This window comes from Oppia nitens, unplaced genomic scaffold, assembly GCF_028296485.1.
Source record: "Oppia nitens isolate AA-2021 unplaced genomic scaffold, nextdenovo-longstitch-racon4-pilon3 scaffold3_pilon_pilon_pilon, whole genome shotgun sequence".
In the NCBI taxonomy this organism is placed as follows: domain Eukaryota; kingdom Metazoa; phylum Arthropoda; class Arachnida; order Sarcoptiformes; family Oppiidae; genus Oppia; species Oppia nitens.
This window is the reverse complement of record NW_026533221.1, coordinates 9126991-9144672: the sequence shown is the minus strand read 5'-3', so window position 1 is coordinate 9144672 and position 17682 is coordinate 9126991. Positions and strand designations below refer to the sequence as shown.

Here is a 17682-nt window from a genome sequence, read left to right as displayed (position 1 = left end):
GAATATTATTTGAAAAAATATTTAATATTTTGAATCTTAATAATTGCAAATTTGATTTGAAAAATTCAGAGATTTAAAAAATTAAATAATTAATGAAAATAATTTGGAGATAAATGAATAAAAATAACAACAGAAAAATAAAATACTAAATAAAATACAAAATAAATATATCATTAAATTGAAAACAATTAGATTTTCTTTCTTTTTTTTGATCAATCAATTTTAAATTCAGTGACATTGCGAATAGGTTTGAATACACTGTCCTTATGTGTGTAAGCAATGTTACCTCCGACCCAATAGTTGTATACCATTATAACACATTTGGTCGTATAGTTTTGAATGACAGAACATCCCAATTCTGTAGATTGTTTCCAAACAACTTGAGTGAAATGGTTGACCAGTTTGTCTTTGAATTGTGGTAATGTTTTTTTCAGTTTCGTAGTCATAATACTCAATTTCCTTATACCAGAGCCAGACAGCTGTATAACAGTGAGCCTCTTTAGCCAGCCTTTCAGATGAATATATTATAGGAGAGCAGTAAAAAAAAAAAAAGATTATCTCCGGGTATGTTGTCGTGCCATTTCGGGTGCTTTAGTATATTACACACAATAGCTCTCAATTCAAGCGCCCGTTTCCACGAATAGTCAATAAACTGTAGACATATTGAAATTATAACAATTACTTAATAGATTCAAACATATGTATTGATATATTCTTTTTTAAAACCAATCGTTTCATACAAACTGAGAGAGTGTCATATTGGGAACGTTATGTAACGAACGATAGTGGTTATGTGCTTTCAAACATGACTGACTAAACTTAGTCATATTGTCGGGTGGGACCGGCAAATCTTTAAACTTTTCTATCAGGTTAGCAGTTGTCATACCGTACGGTATTTTTGTGATTCTCTTACCAGTCGTACCAGTGCTGGCACTACTGACAGTCACTTCAATGTTGTCATTCATACTGATTCTTATACCGTTACTAACTGTAGTATTATTGACATCAGTTGTGGTGCTGTTAGTCAATGAAGACTTATTAGAGTCGGGTCTCAACCAAACTATTTGCAAATTTGAAGTTTAATTGAATTTATAAAAAAATGGAAAATATTTATAAAATTTACTGAAATATACGCCCAATACTATAAGTCCACTGATGACCAGTACTGTCATAAATACAGTTACGGTTATGACTATTTTTCAGACCATAATGTTATTCAATGCAATTAACTTATTTTGTTAACTATAGCTGTCACTTGTTTGGTATATAAGTTTATGTTAGGTTAGGTTACGACAATAAATATTTACCGTAAAATATATAGAAATATTAATTTCAGCCAACAAGTGGCAGCTATAGTAAAGAATACCCCTATATTTATAATAATTGTTATGATATCGAGTTATTATACAATCGAAAAATAAAATATAAAATACAAATTTTTATAATAAAAAATATTTTTTGTAATTATTAAAATTATTATAAATTATATTTTTTAAATCATAAAATATTCATAACATTAAGAAACGTAAAGTAAAAATATTTATATACTATAAATACTTTGCGAAACTTTGTAAATATGAAAGCGTGTATTCAGTTAAGGTTTTTTAAAAATAAATATTTGTTATTAAAAATAAAAATGTTTGCAATAACAGGTTTGTTAGTAGTTAGTAGTCTTCCTCATTCATATCAAAACATATGATTCAAAAATACCGGTGCCTTAAAACCTGGAAAAAAGTAATTCATAATTATTGATGACTACATTCCATGTTTAAATTAATTCAATTTTATTATGAATAAGTTTTTTTTAAAAAAAAGTTTCCAAAATTTTTTTTTACAAATTAATTATATTTTTATTTATTTATTTACTAAAATAGAATAATAATCATTAAACATTATAATTAGTTATTATTATTTAAAATAATATATATATTAGTTTAGAATACATTATATTTAATGTTTTTATATCACTTATGAGTTATTATATGATTTACCGGTTTAATCAATCTTAAATATTGAAATACAAAAAAATAATGTTCAGTTATATTCATGCAATATTGTAAACATTAAGAAATATAAAATAAATTAATTTAATGAAAATAAATTTATTTTATAATTATTTTGAACTTTGCCAGACGTAACTCTTGTATAAAATAAATTGATCCATACTTTTAGGTGAGTGCGCAAACACCACATACATTCAAAGTGCATTCATACTCTCTCTCTCTCTCTCTCTCTCTCTCTCTCTCTCTGTACATTCAATTCATGTTTTCATTGTCAGGAATCAATGCAAGAATGAGGAGAGAGAGAGAGAGAGAGAGAGAGAGAGAGAGAGAGAGAGAGAGAGAGAGAGAGAGAGTCAGTTCATTGCTATTTTCTAAGCCATAATAAAAAATAAAAAACATCTCATTTCATGAATTTTTTAGTCATCATACTCTTTATTATAGTTTTTTGATGAACAATATATTTATTCAGTTTACATAAAATAGATTTTTGAAAAATATATTTAATATCATATTTATAATGTCTGTGTGTATAAGGGCTGTGATATTATTAATATTAAATTATATATTATTATTATGATATGATTGGTAACCTGTTTTTTAAAGTATACAATAATATAATACTAATTCATAAGCCTTTTACTTCTAATTTGGGCCCCACTTGTAATCGTTTTATATTATACTGTATAGCAGTCATCATAATTATTAAGACTGTTGTGACTAACTGTTGTGTAATACATATTATAAGACTCTCTTTAAATTTCTCTCTCACTTGATATTCACTGATGGCTATCATATGATTTTTTGTGTATTTGAACTGTAGTTATGCGCTGAATAATAATAATAATAAAACTGAAGATGAAGTCATAATTAGTGTCTTATTTCTAGACCAGTCATTTCACATGAATATATAAATATAAATTTATATATAACTTGTATATCGATATATAAACTATAATGTCGTGTAATATGCTTTTTAAAAATATAACTATATTTCATATATACTGAGCATTCATTATATAAATATATATATACCTTGATATTGAAGAAACTAAATTTTCAAATGTCAGATACAATTATGTTATAATAATATAATAATTTTATTGTTGCTATTTGAAAATTGTTTTTATTTTTATATAATAAGTTGAATGTCAATTCATGCAATATTTTATATTTATTAACTAATAATATTGATATTAATAATTAAAGTTATGTTTAATGTGCGTTCACTATATTAAACATTAATTAAATGTAATTATAATTCAGATTATTTGAAATAACATTTTTAAAATATTAATACTATTGAAAATGTTTTAATATTTTATATAAATTATTAATAATTTTTTGTTATATAAATTTATTGACTGTATATGAATGACAACTATGTTTTCAAATTCTAATAATGTTTTGCCGTTTAATATTCACAAATTGTAAATATTATACCGGTATAAAATTTTTTATATAATTAAGAAAATTACTAAATATTTATGAAATTATATTTGTTGTGATAAATTAAATTAAAAACAAATGGCTTTATTAAGAGAAATATTATCTCATAAAAATCGTTTTCTAAAAACTTCAATATTATATTTTTCTTTCATTGTTTTGGTAAGTTATATAACTATATATATTATAATAAATTGTATGATAATTTTTATAACAAAATATTAACTTTAATATTACTTATATACTATGTTAATATAATAGTACTATATTGTACTATATCTTACAAATAAACATCTTTTTCCAAAACAATACATTAATCAATTAAATTGTTTTCTAACATATGATTCAGTTTACATACTAGTATTCATTGTGTTTATTTATAGAAACAATATTATAGATAATGCATTGTGTAATTTGTAGTTATTTTATAAATAATATTATTATATAACTTGTTATATTGTCTGTGAATAACATTAAATATATATTTTTAATTTTAAATATTAAGTATAAAAAAATTTTAATTGCATATTTTATTATTGGCTATAAAATTTATAAAGTATTTTTTATTATAGTTAGTATATATACAATAATTTTTTCATAAACTTAGATTGTTAATTTATATTTTATAGGATTAAATTTTATTAAAATTATTATTTATTAAATTAATTATTTCTTAGTTAAATTATTAAAACAATAAATATATTAAATTTGATATCTATATCATATTCATTGTAGGGCTCATCCATTGCGGTGATCGGACCAACACTTTTGGACATTCGGCAGTCAATCGGTGCAAATCAGGCACAGATTAACATTATATTTCCGGTCGGTTCGATGGGCTATTTGTTGGGTTCAATATTGGGAGGAGTTATCTATGAGCACTTTGACAGTCAACTATCCATTGCAATGTTGGTGTCGCTGATGACTGTCTGTGAACTATGGTTTCCGTGGAATAGGTCTGTGATTGGACTGTCAGTCACGCAATTTATTATGGGTTTGGGAGGCGGAGGACTCGACACGGCTGGCAACGTATGGCTATTGCATATGTGGGGCAAAAGAAGTGCACCATTTATGCAGGCGTTGCACTTTACCTTTGGTTTGGGAGCATTCATTGCGCCCCTCATTGCAGAACCATTCCTCTCTACCAAACATAACGGTACTGACATTGCCGAAAACGCTGAGATAGTGGTCAATACTGGTGATGTCAGTGATCGGGATCTGATGGTATGGTATCCCTATACTATAATTGCCGCTTTAGGACTCGTCACTGTCATACTACTGGTTATTATGTATTTCAATAAAAGCACAGATAAACCACATCCGAGTATACAAAACAATGAGTCTCTAATAAACATGACTTTACGCCAGAAAGTAGTCATACTATTCATTGCTTCGGTAATATTTCATTCCTATTGTGGACTCGAGATAGCGTTCGGCCGATTCATGACTACATTCGCCTTCTATTGTGATCTAAATCTTAACAAATCAATCGGCGCTTACATGACATCTGTTTTCTGGGGAACGTTCACTTTGGTCCGGGCGCTCACTATATTTATTGTTGATTCTGTCGGTACGACATTTATGTTATGGGCGGACATAATCATTGTCCTCATCGGCAACATTGTGCTCATTATGTTTGGTAAAACAAACGATCGATTTTCAAAATATTATACAAATAATTAATAAAATATTATTTTTTATTAATTAATAGGCAATACCTCAGAATTGGGTTTATGGGTGGGCGTATCGTTGATGGGCATCGGTACGTCATCAATATTCCCGACACTTTTATCATTTATAGAGGAACTCCTACCGGTGACCAGTCGTATCGGATCTCTATTTCTGGTGGTCGCCTGTTTGGGCGAATTTACCATACCTTTCATTGTTGGCTATTATATTGAGTCATATCCATTGGTACTCATGTATGTCACAACAGTGGCCAGTGTTATATGTTTTGTATTTTTTGCAATACTATGTTTTGTGGCCAAATTAACTAAAGATGTTTACCGACAACAACGGGAACTCCAGGAAAAGGCAGACTTCAATAATCTCAAGGCTGTTATGAGTTAAGGATAAGACAGTAGAAAACAAGTATTGAAATAAAGAAACAAATTTTAAATAACACTTTTATAATATGAATATTTATAATTTAATTTATTAAAAATTAATTTTATATCACTTATTATAGAATTATTAATAAACATAGAAAGTGTTAATGTTTTTACGAAAATGAATATAAATTTATGATAATTAGGAGAAATGTTTCTCAATTTTTACTCTTAATATTAATATTTAATATTGTTTATAATTCATATAATGGTTCATCAAATATAAGATTTGTAATATATGTATAATTTATTTATTTCTATGATATAAAAAATGAAATTTTTGTCATCACACAAATTGTGATAAATTAATTGTTATTTATAATTGTTTTATTAAATACATGTAATGATACTAATAATAAAAAGTAATATATTATATTTGTCATTATAAAAATTAATTTATATTTTAATGATTTTTGTTGTTAGAGATTAAATAACATTTCATATTATGAATAAAGACATTTCAAATAAAATTATTAAAATAAGATTTAAGAAAATTACTTAAGAAATAACATTAATTAAAAATGTTTAAGAAATATTTTTATCTATTCATACAAAATATATTTTAATATATATTAATAGTAATGATAAAAATAACTTTCCTGTAACATGAATTGCAACATCTATTGTGCAATATATTGAAAACATGTAATTTATAATTTTTGTTAGATATTTAACCAAATTACATAAACTATTTATTTTAATTAAGTTTCAATTGATATCAATAAAAATGAGGTTAAATCTATGATATATTATAGCTTATAGCTTACATCTGTATAAACTTTGAATAGCCAAAAATTGCAATATTAATATTTGTAGAGTAAATTGAAATTAATTTTTTAAAAATTATAGATATTTTGCTTAAATTCTCTTTTACTAAAAATCTACATTTAAAAAAATAACTTTTAGCTTAATATATTGTATTATCAATATTAATGTTATTACAAATTAAAATTTATTATATATTTAATATAATAGAAATTTTTGTTATTAATATATACACAAATATTACTAATGATTAGTCATTATTTAGTTTAGTTAGTTACTAAATAAACTTTAATATATTTAAGCTAAGATTGTTTTGAAAACAACTGTGACATTGATACTAAAATATCATAAATTATTATTATTTAATTTAACTAAATCTTAGTAAACCATAATATATTTAATAAAGTTATTTTGAAATAATATAAGAATATTATTTTTATTGATAATTGAAGAATTACTTTTGTTTATTAATTTTTTTGACAATAATAAAAATAATAAAATTTTCAATTAATTTGAAATTTTAATATAAATTTCAAATTGAACGCATAATCTATTAATTATCAAATAATAATAGACTATATATACTAATTAATAACTATATTAAACTATAAATAGAGCAAAAATATAATATCAATAAATATTAATTAAACCATTAGAATATTACTATAATTAAAATCAATTTTTATAGTAATGTTACTATTAGTAGATAGCGACACTAATATTATTGTTTTATATATTTTTTGAATATTACCGGTAATATAAATTTATTTATTATACATTACTTATTATACTTAGTAAATTATATATTTGAATATATATTCATATACAGAACATATTTATAGAAATACTTTATTTGGTTATTTAAAATAATAAAATTATTAATTAAGAGACAAATATTTTAGTAAATAATGTATGAAAACATTATATATTATATTAATTTTATTTCAATTCTAATGAAAAAATGTTTTCAAATATTCATATAATGCAATAATATGTGAATATAATGATTAATGCAATAATTATAATGTAATCGTTATACAAATAATACATTTAATATTTGAGAAATACCTGTTTAATATGATTTATAAATCTTATCTCAAAATACTGTTTCTTATAATTATTTTATCTAATTTTTCTGTTACTATAGTTGTCACAAATGACTAAACACTAAATAAAAAGGTAATTAAATTATTAAAAAATCGTTAAATAACATTATTTTTAAATATTTTATAATTTTTTAAAGAAAACCTTAAAACTTATTTTTTAGATCATGTTATACTATAAAATAAGATTGTGTCCAATTTATACCCCATTATAAAGCCTATAATAAAATTTAAAAATATAATACTTATGTATTAAGTTAAGTGCAAAAAAATGTTTAAAACAAAAAAAAAGTTTTGCTAAAATGACGATATGTTGACTATAAAAAATTATTTTAAAATCAATAATTAAGTGCTTTTTTTGTCAAGTATTTAATGTATAGTAAAAGTATAAAGAGCTAAAAATAAGTCATGTCAAACAAAAATAAAATTTTAATTTAGATAATTATTTTAAAATTTAATTTGAGTAACTTTTTAAATAACTATTTGATAGTTTAAAAACTTATAAATAATAAACTATTTAATTTTTGTTTACAAATGATTAAATAACTATATACCGTAATATACTTTATATAATATAACTATCGGTAATAAATATAATATACTACTCTATGATATTAATTTTTTTAGAATTTGTAATTTGCTACCAATTTTTCTCAATTAAAACATTATATTAATACTTAACCTATTATAATGTAAAAATACAAATATTAATATAAAATTAAAACACAAAAATAAAAAATATTTCAAATAGTCATAATAATTAAATCAGTAATAATTTTTTGTTAACTTAAATTTCATACTTTGATAATAATAATATTTTATTGATAACGTGAAGTAAAACTTAATAAAATTAAAATGATTGATAAGTGTTAGCAATATTTTGTTTTTTAGTAGATATTTTAACAACTTTTATATTGTATTATACAGTATATATTGTATATATAAAATATAATAAACATTGGATAAATAGTTACAATACATATATTCTTATAATGGAAAAGATCACAAATCGTGATCTTTATTTCACTGACTTTATTGAAATCTTAGGAACGGTTTGTTTGACACCAGAGCTCATGACAAGACTGTCCGAACACTCGTACTTTGAACACGAAATGAGAACAGTTGTCCAAAGATTATCAACTGATGGCGAAAAACTGTTGTTTATGATGACATCGTTTACCAGATCCCGGAGCACTTGCGATGAATTCATCAGATTGTTGCGCGAAACCGATCACACGGACAGTCAATCTAACAAACATGTCGCCGATCGGCTACAGGAATATAACACATCCAAAGGGAACTGGGAGTTTCGTATGACACCCAATCTAAAGTCGTAACAAACAATTAATACTATAATTTTAATTATATTTATATATTTTTAATTAAAAAAAAACAGTGTCACCAAATCTAAAGCTCCGTTAAAGGGAACGTTGTTTTATTCGATGACTAAAACCCCGCGCGGAAAGTGTGTTATTGTAAATAACGTACCAAAAGAGGTGCACATAGAGTCTGATAGGTTTAAAGATATATTTCAAAAACTACACTTTGATGTCCATGACTGGTATGACCTGACTGTAGATAAGATCGTCAGTAATCTACAAGAATTAAAATCCGAAATAACCAGCGATGACGACGCCTTTGTGCTTATGATTATCAGTCACGGATCAGAAGAGTCAGTACTCGGTAAAGACGGCTGTGAAGGGCTGATCACATTGGATGTCGATCCCAGTAATAGTGTATCTAAACGGCAGATCAAAGAGGATGTTATTGAAATTAAAAAGATTGTCGACATATTTTCAGATAGCAATTGTCCGCAACTTATGCTAAGACCTAAACTGTTTTTCTTTACCTGTTGTCGAAACAGTGAGCAAATCAATTAAAAAATAAAAACCTTTTATTTACTTAACTCTTCATCAAACAACAGATCCTGTCGAAGAGCTAACAGGTCCTCAACAGCAACAACAACATGAAAAAAGTCAATCAACTTTGGCCACAGTTTTTACGGAAATGCCTAAAGAGGGAAACTTAAAGACAATGGACAAGTGCTGGTCTGATGCCAACCGCGATATATTTATATGCTATTCATGTGCTGAAGGTTTGCTTAAATTAATTATAATATTATAAATTAATAGATAATACTAATTATTTTTATAGGATCTAAGTCTTACTTTGATATTTTCAATGGTATCACCCATTTTGGACAGGCGTTCAGCCATTGTTTGGCACAGTATGCTTGCGAGGAAACATTGAACTCTATAATGAGTCGGGTATTTGACACAATCGATAACAAATTAATTATAATAAAAATCTTTTAATTAATCATTTTGTAATTAATACTAATGCTATGCTATCCTTGAATCAAATCCATTAACATATAGACCTGTAATTTGATGCACCAGTATTTTGAACAAACCGGAGATTATGCGCCAGAATTTAGAGGTAAAGGATTGAGACGGGAACTGGCGTTTAATCCATAATTAACTTAAATATCCATTTTATAAATAAAATCAATAAATATTGACCTAAAAGTTGTTAAATGAATTTTTAACATAACTATAATAATATATTGAGTAAAATATATTCATTTTCTTGTTATTTAAGTTATATAAATTTATTATAAATATAATATTTTAAGAAATAGTTTTTCAATTATAATTATTATTGCAGAAATTATTGCAATTTTATTGAAGAATAAATTTATAATTTCAAACTATATTCTGTAAAAATTTGGTTGTAATTTAAAAAAAGTATTAGTTTATTGAATTTTATGAGAAAATATATATTATTTAAATATCTATTATTTTAAATCAAAAAATATATTTTTACTTTAATTCAAATTTTAACATTTTTATAGTTTCCTTTATATACCATATACTGTACATGTAATATACAGGTATTAAAAATAATAAAACATTATAAAAAAAATCAATAAATCGTTTTTAAAAATTAACTTCACTTTATATTTCTATATTTTTTATTCAAGTGTTCTTTAATAATAATAATAAAAATTTTTAAAGTTTGTCACGACTTTTTCATATTTAAGTGTAAATAATGAAACTTATTTTGAAAGTGTTTTTCTATTAAACAAATTGATGTCTACAGTATTGTAGATCATCAGGTCTACAGTAGTGTTAGTTTTAAATAAATTGTTTTTAATATTATAGAAATAGTTAGTAAGAAACTAATGTAATCATTTGACTGAAAACTTTTTTATATTATATTTATTTAACACAATAATTGAAAATAATAATATATCTAGTATATTTATATTACTTTTATATTATAAATGTTAATAATAATAAAATACTAATAATTTTTATTAAGTGCTGTATAATATATTATAGATTTTAAGTATATACAATTTACTAATGGAGAATTCACCATTATCTTTTTTGTTAGAAAAATTATTTTTCGATAACGAAAATTATAAAAAATAATTGTTACCTAAAATTTATAAATTAATTAATTTACAAATAACTTAAAAATAAATACTTACCAATTATGCTTTTGGCAATAAAACTGTTTGTCAACTTTAAAAAGTTAATATAAATTTAAATATTTATTTTATAAAATTAATGTAGAATAACTAATTTATAATATATATTTAAGACAAATTTTTAAAAACTTAGTTATATTTTAAAGTTAGAATCTACAAAACATGATTTTAAATTTAATTAAACTAAAAATATGATTTTTTTGTATTATCTAAACAAATTCAAATTTTGTGACTTAAGATTGTTTCATAATTTATAATACAAAAATTATGTAAATGATTAAAAAACAAATTTATATATATATATATATATATATATATTTATTTATTTAAATTAATGGTGTTTTCTATTTTATTTTAAAATTCCATGAGTTAAGTGAAAATTCAAAATTACTATAATATCAATATTTTATAATAAGTACGTTAATAAATAAAGATATATTTATATCAATAATTTTTATGATGTTTTAGAAAAATATTTATTTACCAAACATTACTTTTAATACAGTACTAAATATTATGAATTCAAATCAATTGAAGATAATCTAATAAAATTTTATTAAAAGTACAATAATAATACATTAGATTATACAATAATTTTGATTGTTATTTAATTTAATAAAAACTGTCTTTAGATATAAATATTTATCTAATAATAACAATTTCATTTAATATACTTTTTCTAAATAAATAATTATAAATTAAAATTTAATATTTAATATAATGTTAGTATTAAATTATGGAATTATTAAATATATGATTTTTATTGTTTAAAGTATAATATAATTTTATACAAACAATAATGTATTTAAAAAACAATTATAGCTAATTATTCAATTAATTTTTATTAATTAAATATACTGTTATGAATATTATAAATTTATTATTTATATTTAAAATATGTATTTATCAACAAAATATGTAAGTTTATAATTATAAATTATTATTTAAAACAAACAAATTTTTAGATATATTAATATAAATAATTTGAAATAGCATTTGTTTCTCTATTTATAAACACATATATAATGAAAACATTAATATTTTTTAATTTTAAATAATTACTTACTTATAAATAGAAACCAATGAAAATAAATTTATAAATCACAATATTTATATTTAATAGACATTGAATTTATTTAATAATTATTTATTAATATTAATACTGATTTTTAAAAAAATATACAATAAAATATATAAATATAAATTAATTTGAACCGATCAACAAATTAGCTATATTCATGATATTATAATATCCAAATAATTTTTATCATTTTATGAATGATACTAAAAATTTTCTTTTAATTAAATATTTAACATATAATATATTTTTTAGTATTTTTAATAGACTTATATTAAACTATATTATAATTATAATAGACTTATATTATAAAATTCATTAAATTGTTATTCATAGATTTGGAAAACAAAAATATAATTTATTTTATAAGTAAATCCTTTCCATTTTTATACCTGTAGTGTTGTTGAGCACATGTATCAATTAATAGCCTATTGTTTACTCCCTTTTTGTTTTGACACTTTATCGATGAGACTTTGATTGATGACTATAATTAGTTGTGGATATAAATAATATAATGGCATTTAAGTATAATCCATGAATACTAAGTATAATGTATTTGAGTTTAATTAGCAATAAAGCCAATCTTATATTACGTAATAAAGTGAAAGTGAAATTACATTGTATCACAAATTGGATAACATTTGACTTTTAGTTTAGCGATTAATTTCATTATTCTTTAGTACAAAAAGTAAACATCACTTTTATGTGATGTATTAATAGTAGTAGTAGTAGTAGTAGTAGTAGTAGTAGTAGTAGTAGTTCATCATAATATAATAGAAACATACAATACATACATATTACATACAGTATGATACTATACATTAGTTTCATCGAAACATGTTTTTATCACAAAATATAGCACAAAGATTTTTGTTGATACTATAAAACATAAGTTAGAAGTAAATTAAATTTGTTTAAAGTAGTTAATGAAAACAAAATAATTAACAAATAATTATTGAAAACATTTTTATCAAATTATAGACTCTTCGATCATGAGTTGAGAAACTTTGTTATTGTTGACAATCATAGAGTTGTTATCATTGATAACCATAGCGTCCGACTGTTTAAGTACACCGTTAGTTGTGATCAATCGGAGGGCATTAGTGCGCTGAAGGTTTGGTTTATTAGCCCTTTGGCTGGAACTGGACGATGAAACCTCTATGAATGACCCGTTCCAACACCACATACCTGTGCAACGGACAATATTTTTGATCTCTTGACGAAAGTGTTTGTTAAGGCAAAAGTAGATCCACGGGTTGTAACAAACCTTAATATATTAAATAGAAAATTAACTAAAATTTGATAATGATTTGTAAAAGTTATAAATATTATTTATTTATTTTTGCAATTAATTTTATAATTTATTATATTATATTTGTTAAGTATTGAGATCTATATATTATGTAAAATACTTCACTTTATTAATGATATTACTTTATATTTTAAAATGTTTAGAAACTCTATATTTTGTTTACCTGTATTTAAATATAAAGAATGAAAATTATTTTAAAAAATAGATTTCTTATTTATTTAGTAAAATATCTTATTTCACGATTTAAATAATCTTATTAGATAAAAAAATTCAATTTATTTTTTTTATTGTATTGATATATTTTATTGGGTATTTAATATATACTGTATATATTTATATATAAACAAATATTTTAAAATATAATCTATATTTCTAACTTAAATTATTGCAGTAACTTTCAATTTTAAATATTTTATATTAAGACTAGGGTTGAAAAATACTTTGAACTATAATACAGTATAATACAATGTATTGCATGTATTATACATTTTTAAAAACTAATATCTATTATGTTAAAAGAATTAATATAACTCTTTAATGACAATATAATTGTTAGAAAAATCATTATTTTTTATATTAATACTTGTTTTCTAAGAATAAAAATCTAATAAATAAAGATATACCGTTTTTAACCACATAACTTGCCATATCAATTTTAAAAATTAATTAAGTGTCATAAAGGTATGGAACTAATTACCACTAAACCTGCCATACAGTGGCAGATAATGCGATAACTAAAATAACCGAATGGCAGTAAATGTGATAACTGGTATCTACACTACTATAAGTGTTTTAAATATCTAAATTTAGTTATAATTAATTAAATATATGATCAATCAATAAATAAATAAATAATTTAATATTCTAGGATCGATCTATAATTAATAAATGATCGATCAATACTATAAAATTAATAATCAAATATATAATAAATTTAATTCGCATTAATAATGCATAAATAATCGCATTAAATAATGATAAAAAATTATGAGTGGCATGAATTTGACACATAATAAAAACTTATAACATGGCTGGGATTTTGTGCCCCTAAATCTAGCAAATTCCAGGGGAACCAATTACCACGAAACCTGCCACTTATCGCATTACCTTCCATGCCAAATTATGTGCGCAACAACGGTAAATAAAATAAAAAATTAATATCATATTTAAATTTATCATAAAACATAATTATTTTGCTTATATCAGTGGTTTTGATACTAGGTAGCTAACTTTTGTTATCTATGGCAATATTGGTCATGTATTATACTGTATAATAAGTTTTGTATTTTACAAACATTATGTCTCTGCCAACACTAATTAACATACAGTTTCATATCTTTTATTTACTGTATAAGTTATATACAGGTCCATAAATATTAATATAAATTTTATTATGAAATAATATGCATAGACAATAATTTCTGATAAATATTATATTTTAGTAATATAAATATTTAGATTTATAACATTCAAATTAAATGCTTTTATATATAAATTCAAAATTGAAGAAACATTTTGTTAATACATACGGAACTCATTGCAAACCAATGGCAAACAAGAAACCAATTAATATCTGTAACATTAGTATTGATAAAATCAGAGTATATGTGATGTATATTCAATGGGAGCCAACAAATGGCAAATACGAGTACAACGATGGCCAACATTTTGATTGTTCGCCGACGGGAGCGTTCGCGGGTTTTTTGTTGGTCAGTATCGGTCGACAAAAGTTTGAACCAAATGTTAAATGAGATTATAATGTATGCAAAAGCCGTTATAGACAACGGCACCACATATTGAGTGAGAAATGTAAACATTGTGATGACTTGTCGGTAGAAAGTCCTATGATTTGGAAACACTGCCCGACACCGATACAGCTCCCGATGAACTTTCATTACTACCACTTCATTGAATGCTACGTTTGGTATCGAAAATATTAGAGCCGTTAACCAAATGATTGCTATAATAACAATGATTGGCACAGAAGTAGACAGTCGTCGGTGTAATGGATTAATTATGGCCTGATATCTGTCTATTGCTATTACTGTCATCGAAAATGTTGAAACATATCTGAAAAATATAATTAATAATAGATATTATCATTATTTATTATATCATCAATTTATTATTAATCAATATTTAACAAAAGTAATTTAAAATGACTTTTTTACAAATATAATAATTTTATATTCAAATAAAATATATATAATATTCCTATCAGGTATATAAATATGTATGACTTTTATTGTAATAATGACTATTTTTTAAAAAATAAAATACTTTATTACATAATATACACAATGTTAAACAATATACATTATATGATAAAAATAATAATAGACATAATTTAATAACTTTAGACATGATATTTAGCAATCAATTTATTTAAATAGTTTTATTTATTCAATAGATTATAATCGTAAGCATATTTTAATGATAATTTTTTTATTGATTATTGCGTTTACTTATATGAATTATATCATAGAATATTACATTTGTATGATAAATGTCTTGAAAATAATTTATGGGATAATATTATTATTCTGATTGTAAACAATGTTATAATTGATAGTAAATGTTAGATGAAAATCCGTTAGAAAAATAATAATTATACGATATATAAATAACTATAAATTATAATTTAATAAAAAACTATACATTACTGAAATATTTATCAAAATAACATTAAATTTAAGTATAATTAATTGTTTGACAATTATTTCAATTTATTATATGTCTAAATATTTTTTGATATTTCTAATCAATTTTTAATCACTTTTACTAATATTAAATAAAATAGATTTTTTTTCGTTGCTAATGTAAATATGATTTAGGAGTTTATTGAAAATTGTAAAATAAATCTATTTGTATTTGTTATAAATTTTACAACAGTATAAACATAAATTTTATTATACAATATATCCTACAATAAACATTTATACAATAATATAAAAATACAACTAAAATAAAATGTAGTTTTTCAGAATAAAATAACTATTCATCAAAATCAATATAAAACAATACATTTTAAACAACATTAAGTATATTTCTTAAACATTTAAATAACATTTTGTTACTAATATAGTATCATATTATTAATATATTGTATCTTTATTATATTTATTTTAAAAATGTACAATATATATTTGCTAAAGTATATAAAAGTATTTTATATAAATGCTGTATAAAACTATAATAAATTATATTTGTTTTAGTATATAAAATGTAAATTTATATTAATATAAATCAAAGCTATAAATATATAATATATGATATATTAATAAAAATACAAATATTTTGTTTATATTTTACTACAACATTTCAATAAAACTAATGAACATAATTGAAATATTTGTTTATATTTTATTATTTAATTCAAAAATAAATTTTGTAATTTTAGTAATAAATAATTCAAATAAAACATTAAAATATAAAATAATTTAATATAGCTTTAATTGAATGATATTAATATTTTGAAACCAATGTAATACTAAATTATTAAAAAATGTTTGTATAAAAAACAGTATATATTTTTATTATAAATACTATAATTTAATTAATAACATTGTTTGTATTAATAGTTCAAATTTTTAAATGGCAAGCAATGGATATCTACAGTAGTGTTCAAAATGTTTTATACAAATATTATTTCAAAAGCCTAATTAAGTTTTATTAGTTGTAATGATTGCTTATAAAAAATATTTTATTATTGCATATAATAAACATTAGAAAAATAAAATAAAATAATCTAATTTTTTAATCTAATAGTATTTAAACGTTTAAATCATTAATTTCATGACATTGTAATGACATTGAGATAAATATTTATTGTCTACAGTCAGACCATACGTCCGTTTATTAAGTGATAAAAGTAATATCCGTGTGGACCACAAATGAAACAATCAATTGATTTATTTAGTTTATATTGTCATCAAATGTACTTAAATAATACAGTAATTATTAACTGAATTAATGATAGTCATGTAAAGTAGGAGTGTAAACATTTAGACCATTTTGTATTCCCGGGAATCCCTTAGATGACCTCCAGGGATACTGGGATGAGACAGGATAGGGATCACGTTATAACATCAATGCCTAATAGGGATTCCCTATAATCCCTGTAATACATATGTAAACGTTAAACAGTTAAACATATGACTTTTAATGATATATAAAGTATAGTACTGTTTAGTACACAGTATTACTGTATTATTATTATATTAATTTATTATTTAGAAATGTGTCAAAATTTATTCTAACAAAAACATAAATCTACTTCATATACAAATCGACTTAATAGTTGTTTTTTGATGTTTACTGTAATATCATGGGATTGTTGTTATGTTAGTGACAGCACTACTAATGTATAAATAA

At 22.3% G+C, this 17682-nt stretch overlaps 3 protein-coding genes across 3 annotated transcripts; 2 read left to right on the top strand and 1 right to left on the bottom strand.

Annotated features, from left to right (window-relative positions):
* The first annotated feature begins 3846 nt into the window (after positions 1–3846).
* On the top strand, positions 3847–5516 carry LOC128958175 (sodium-dependent glucose transporter 1-like). The gene is made up of 3 exons (XM_054303990.1): positions 3847–3855; positions 4182–5085; positions 5158–5516. The coding sequence occupies exons 1-3, from the start codon at positions 3847–3849 to the stop codon at positions 5514–5516; spliced, it is 1272 nt and encodes a 423-aa protein (XP_054159965.1).
* A 2898-nt stretch (positions 5517–8414) lies between these two features.
* On the top strand, positions 8415–9899 carry LOC128958174 (caspase-9-like). Its single transcript, XM_054303989.1, has 5 exons — positions 8415–8752; positions 8819–9285; positions 9347–9517; positions 9577–9689; positions 9801–9899. Exons 1-5 carry the CDS (start codon positions 8415–8417, stop codon positions 9897–9899), a joined length of 1188 nt encoding a protein of 395 aa, XP_054159964.1.
* Positions 9900–12966: 3067 nt separating this feature from the next.
* LOC128958172 (G-protein coupled receptor 83-like) lies at positions 12967–15359 on the bottom strand. The gene is made up of 2 exons (XM_054303986.1): positions 14838–15359; positions 12967–13263 (listed from the first exon to the last, which is right to left on the bottom strand). Exons 1-2 carry the CDS (start codon positions 15357–15359, stop codon positions 12967–12969), a joined length of 819 nt encoding a protein of 272 aa, XP_054159961.1.
* Positions 15360–17682: the final 2323 nt, after the last annotated feature.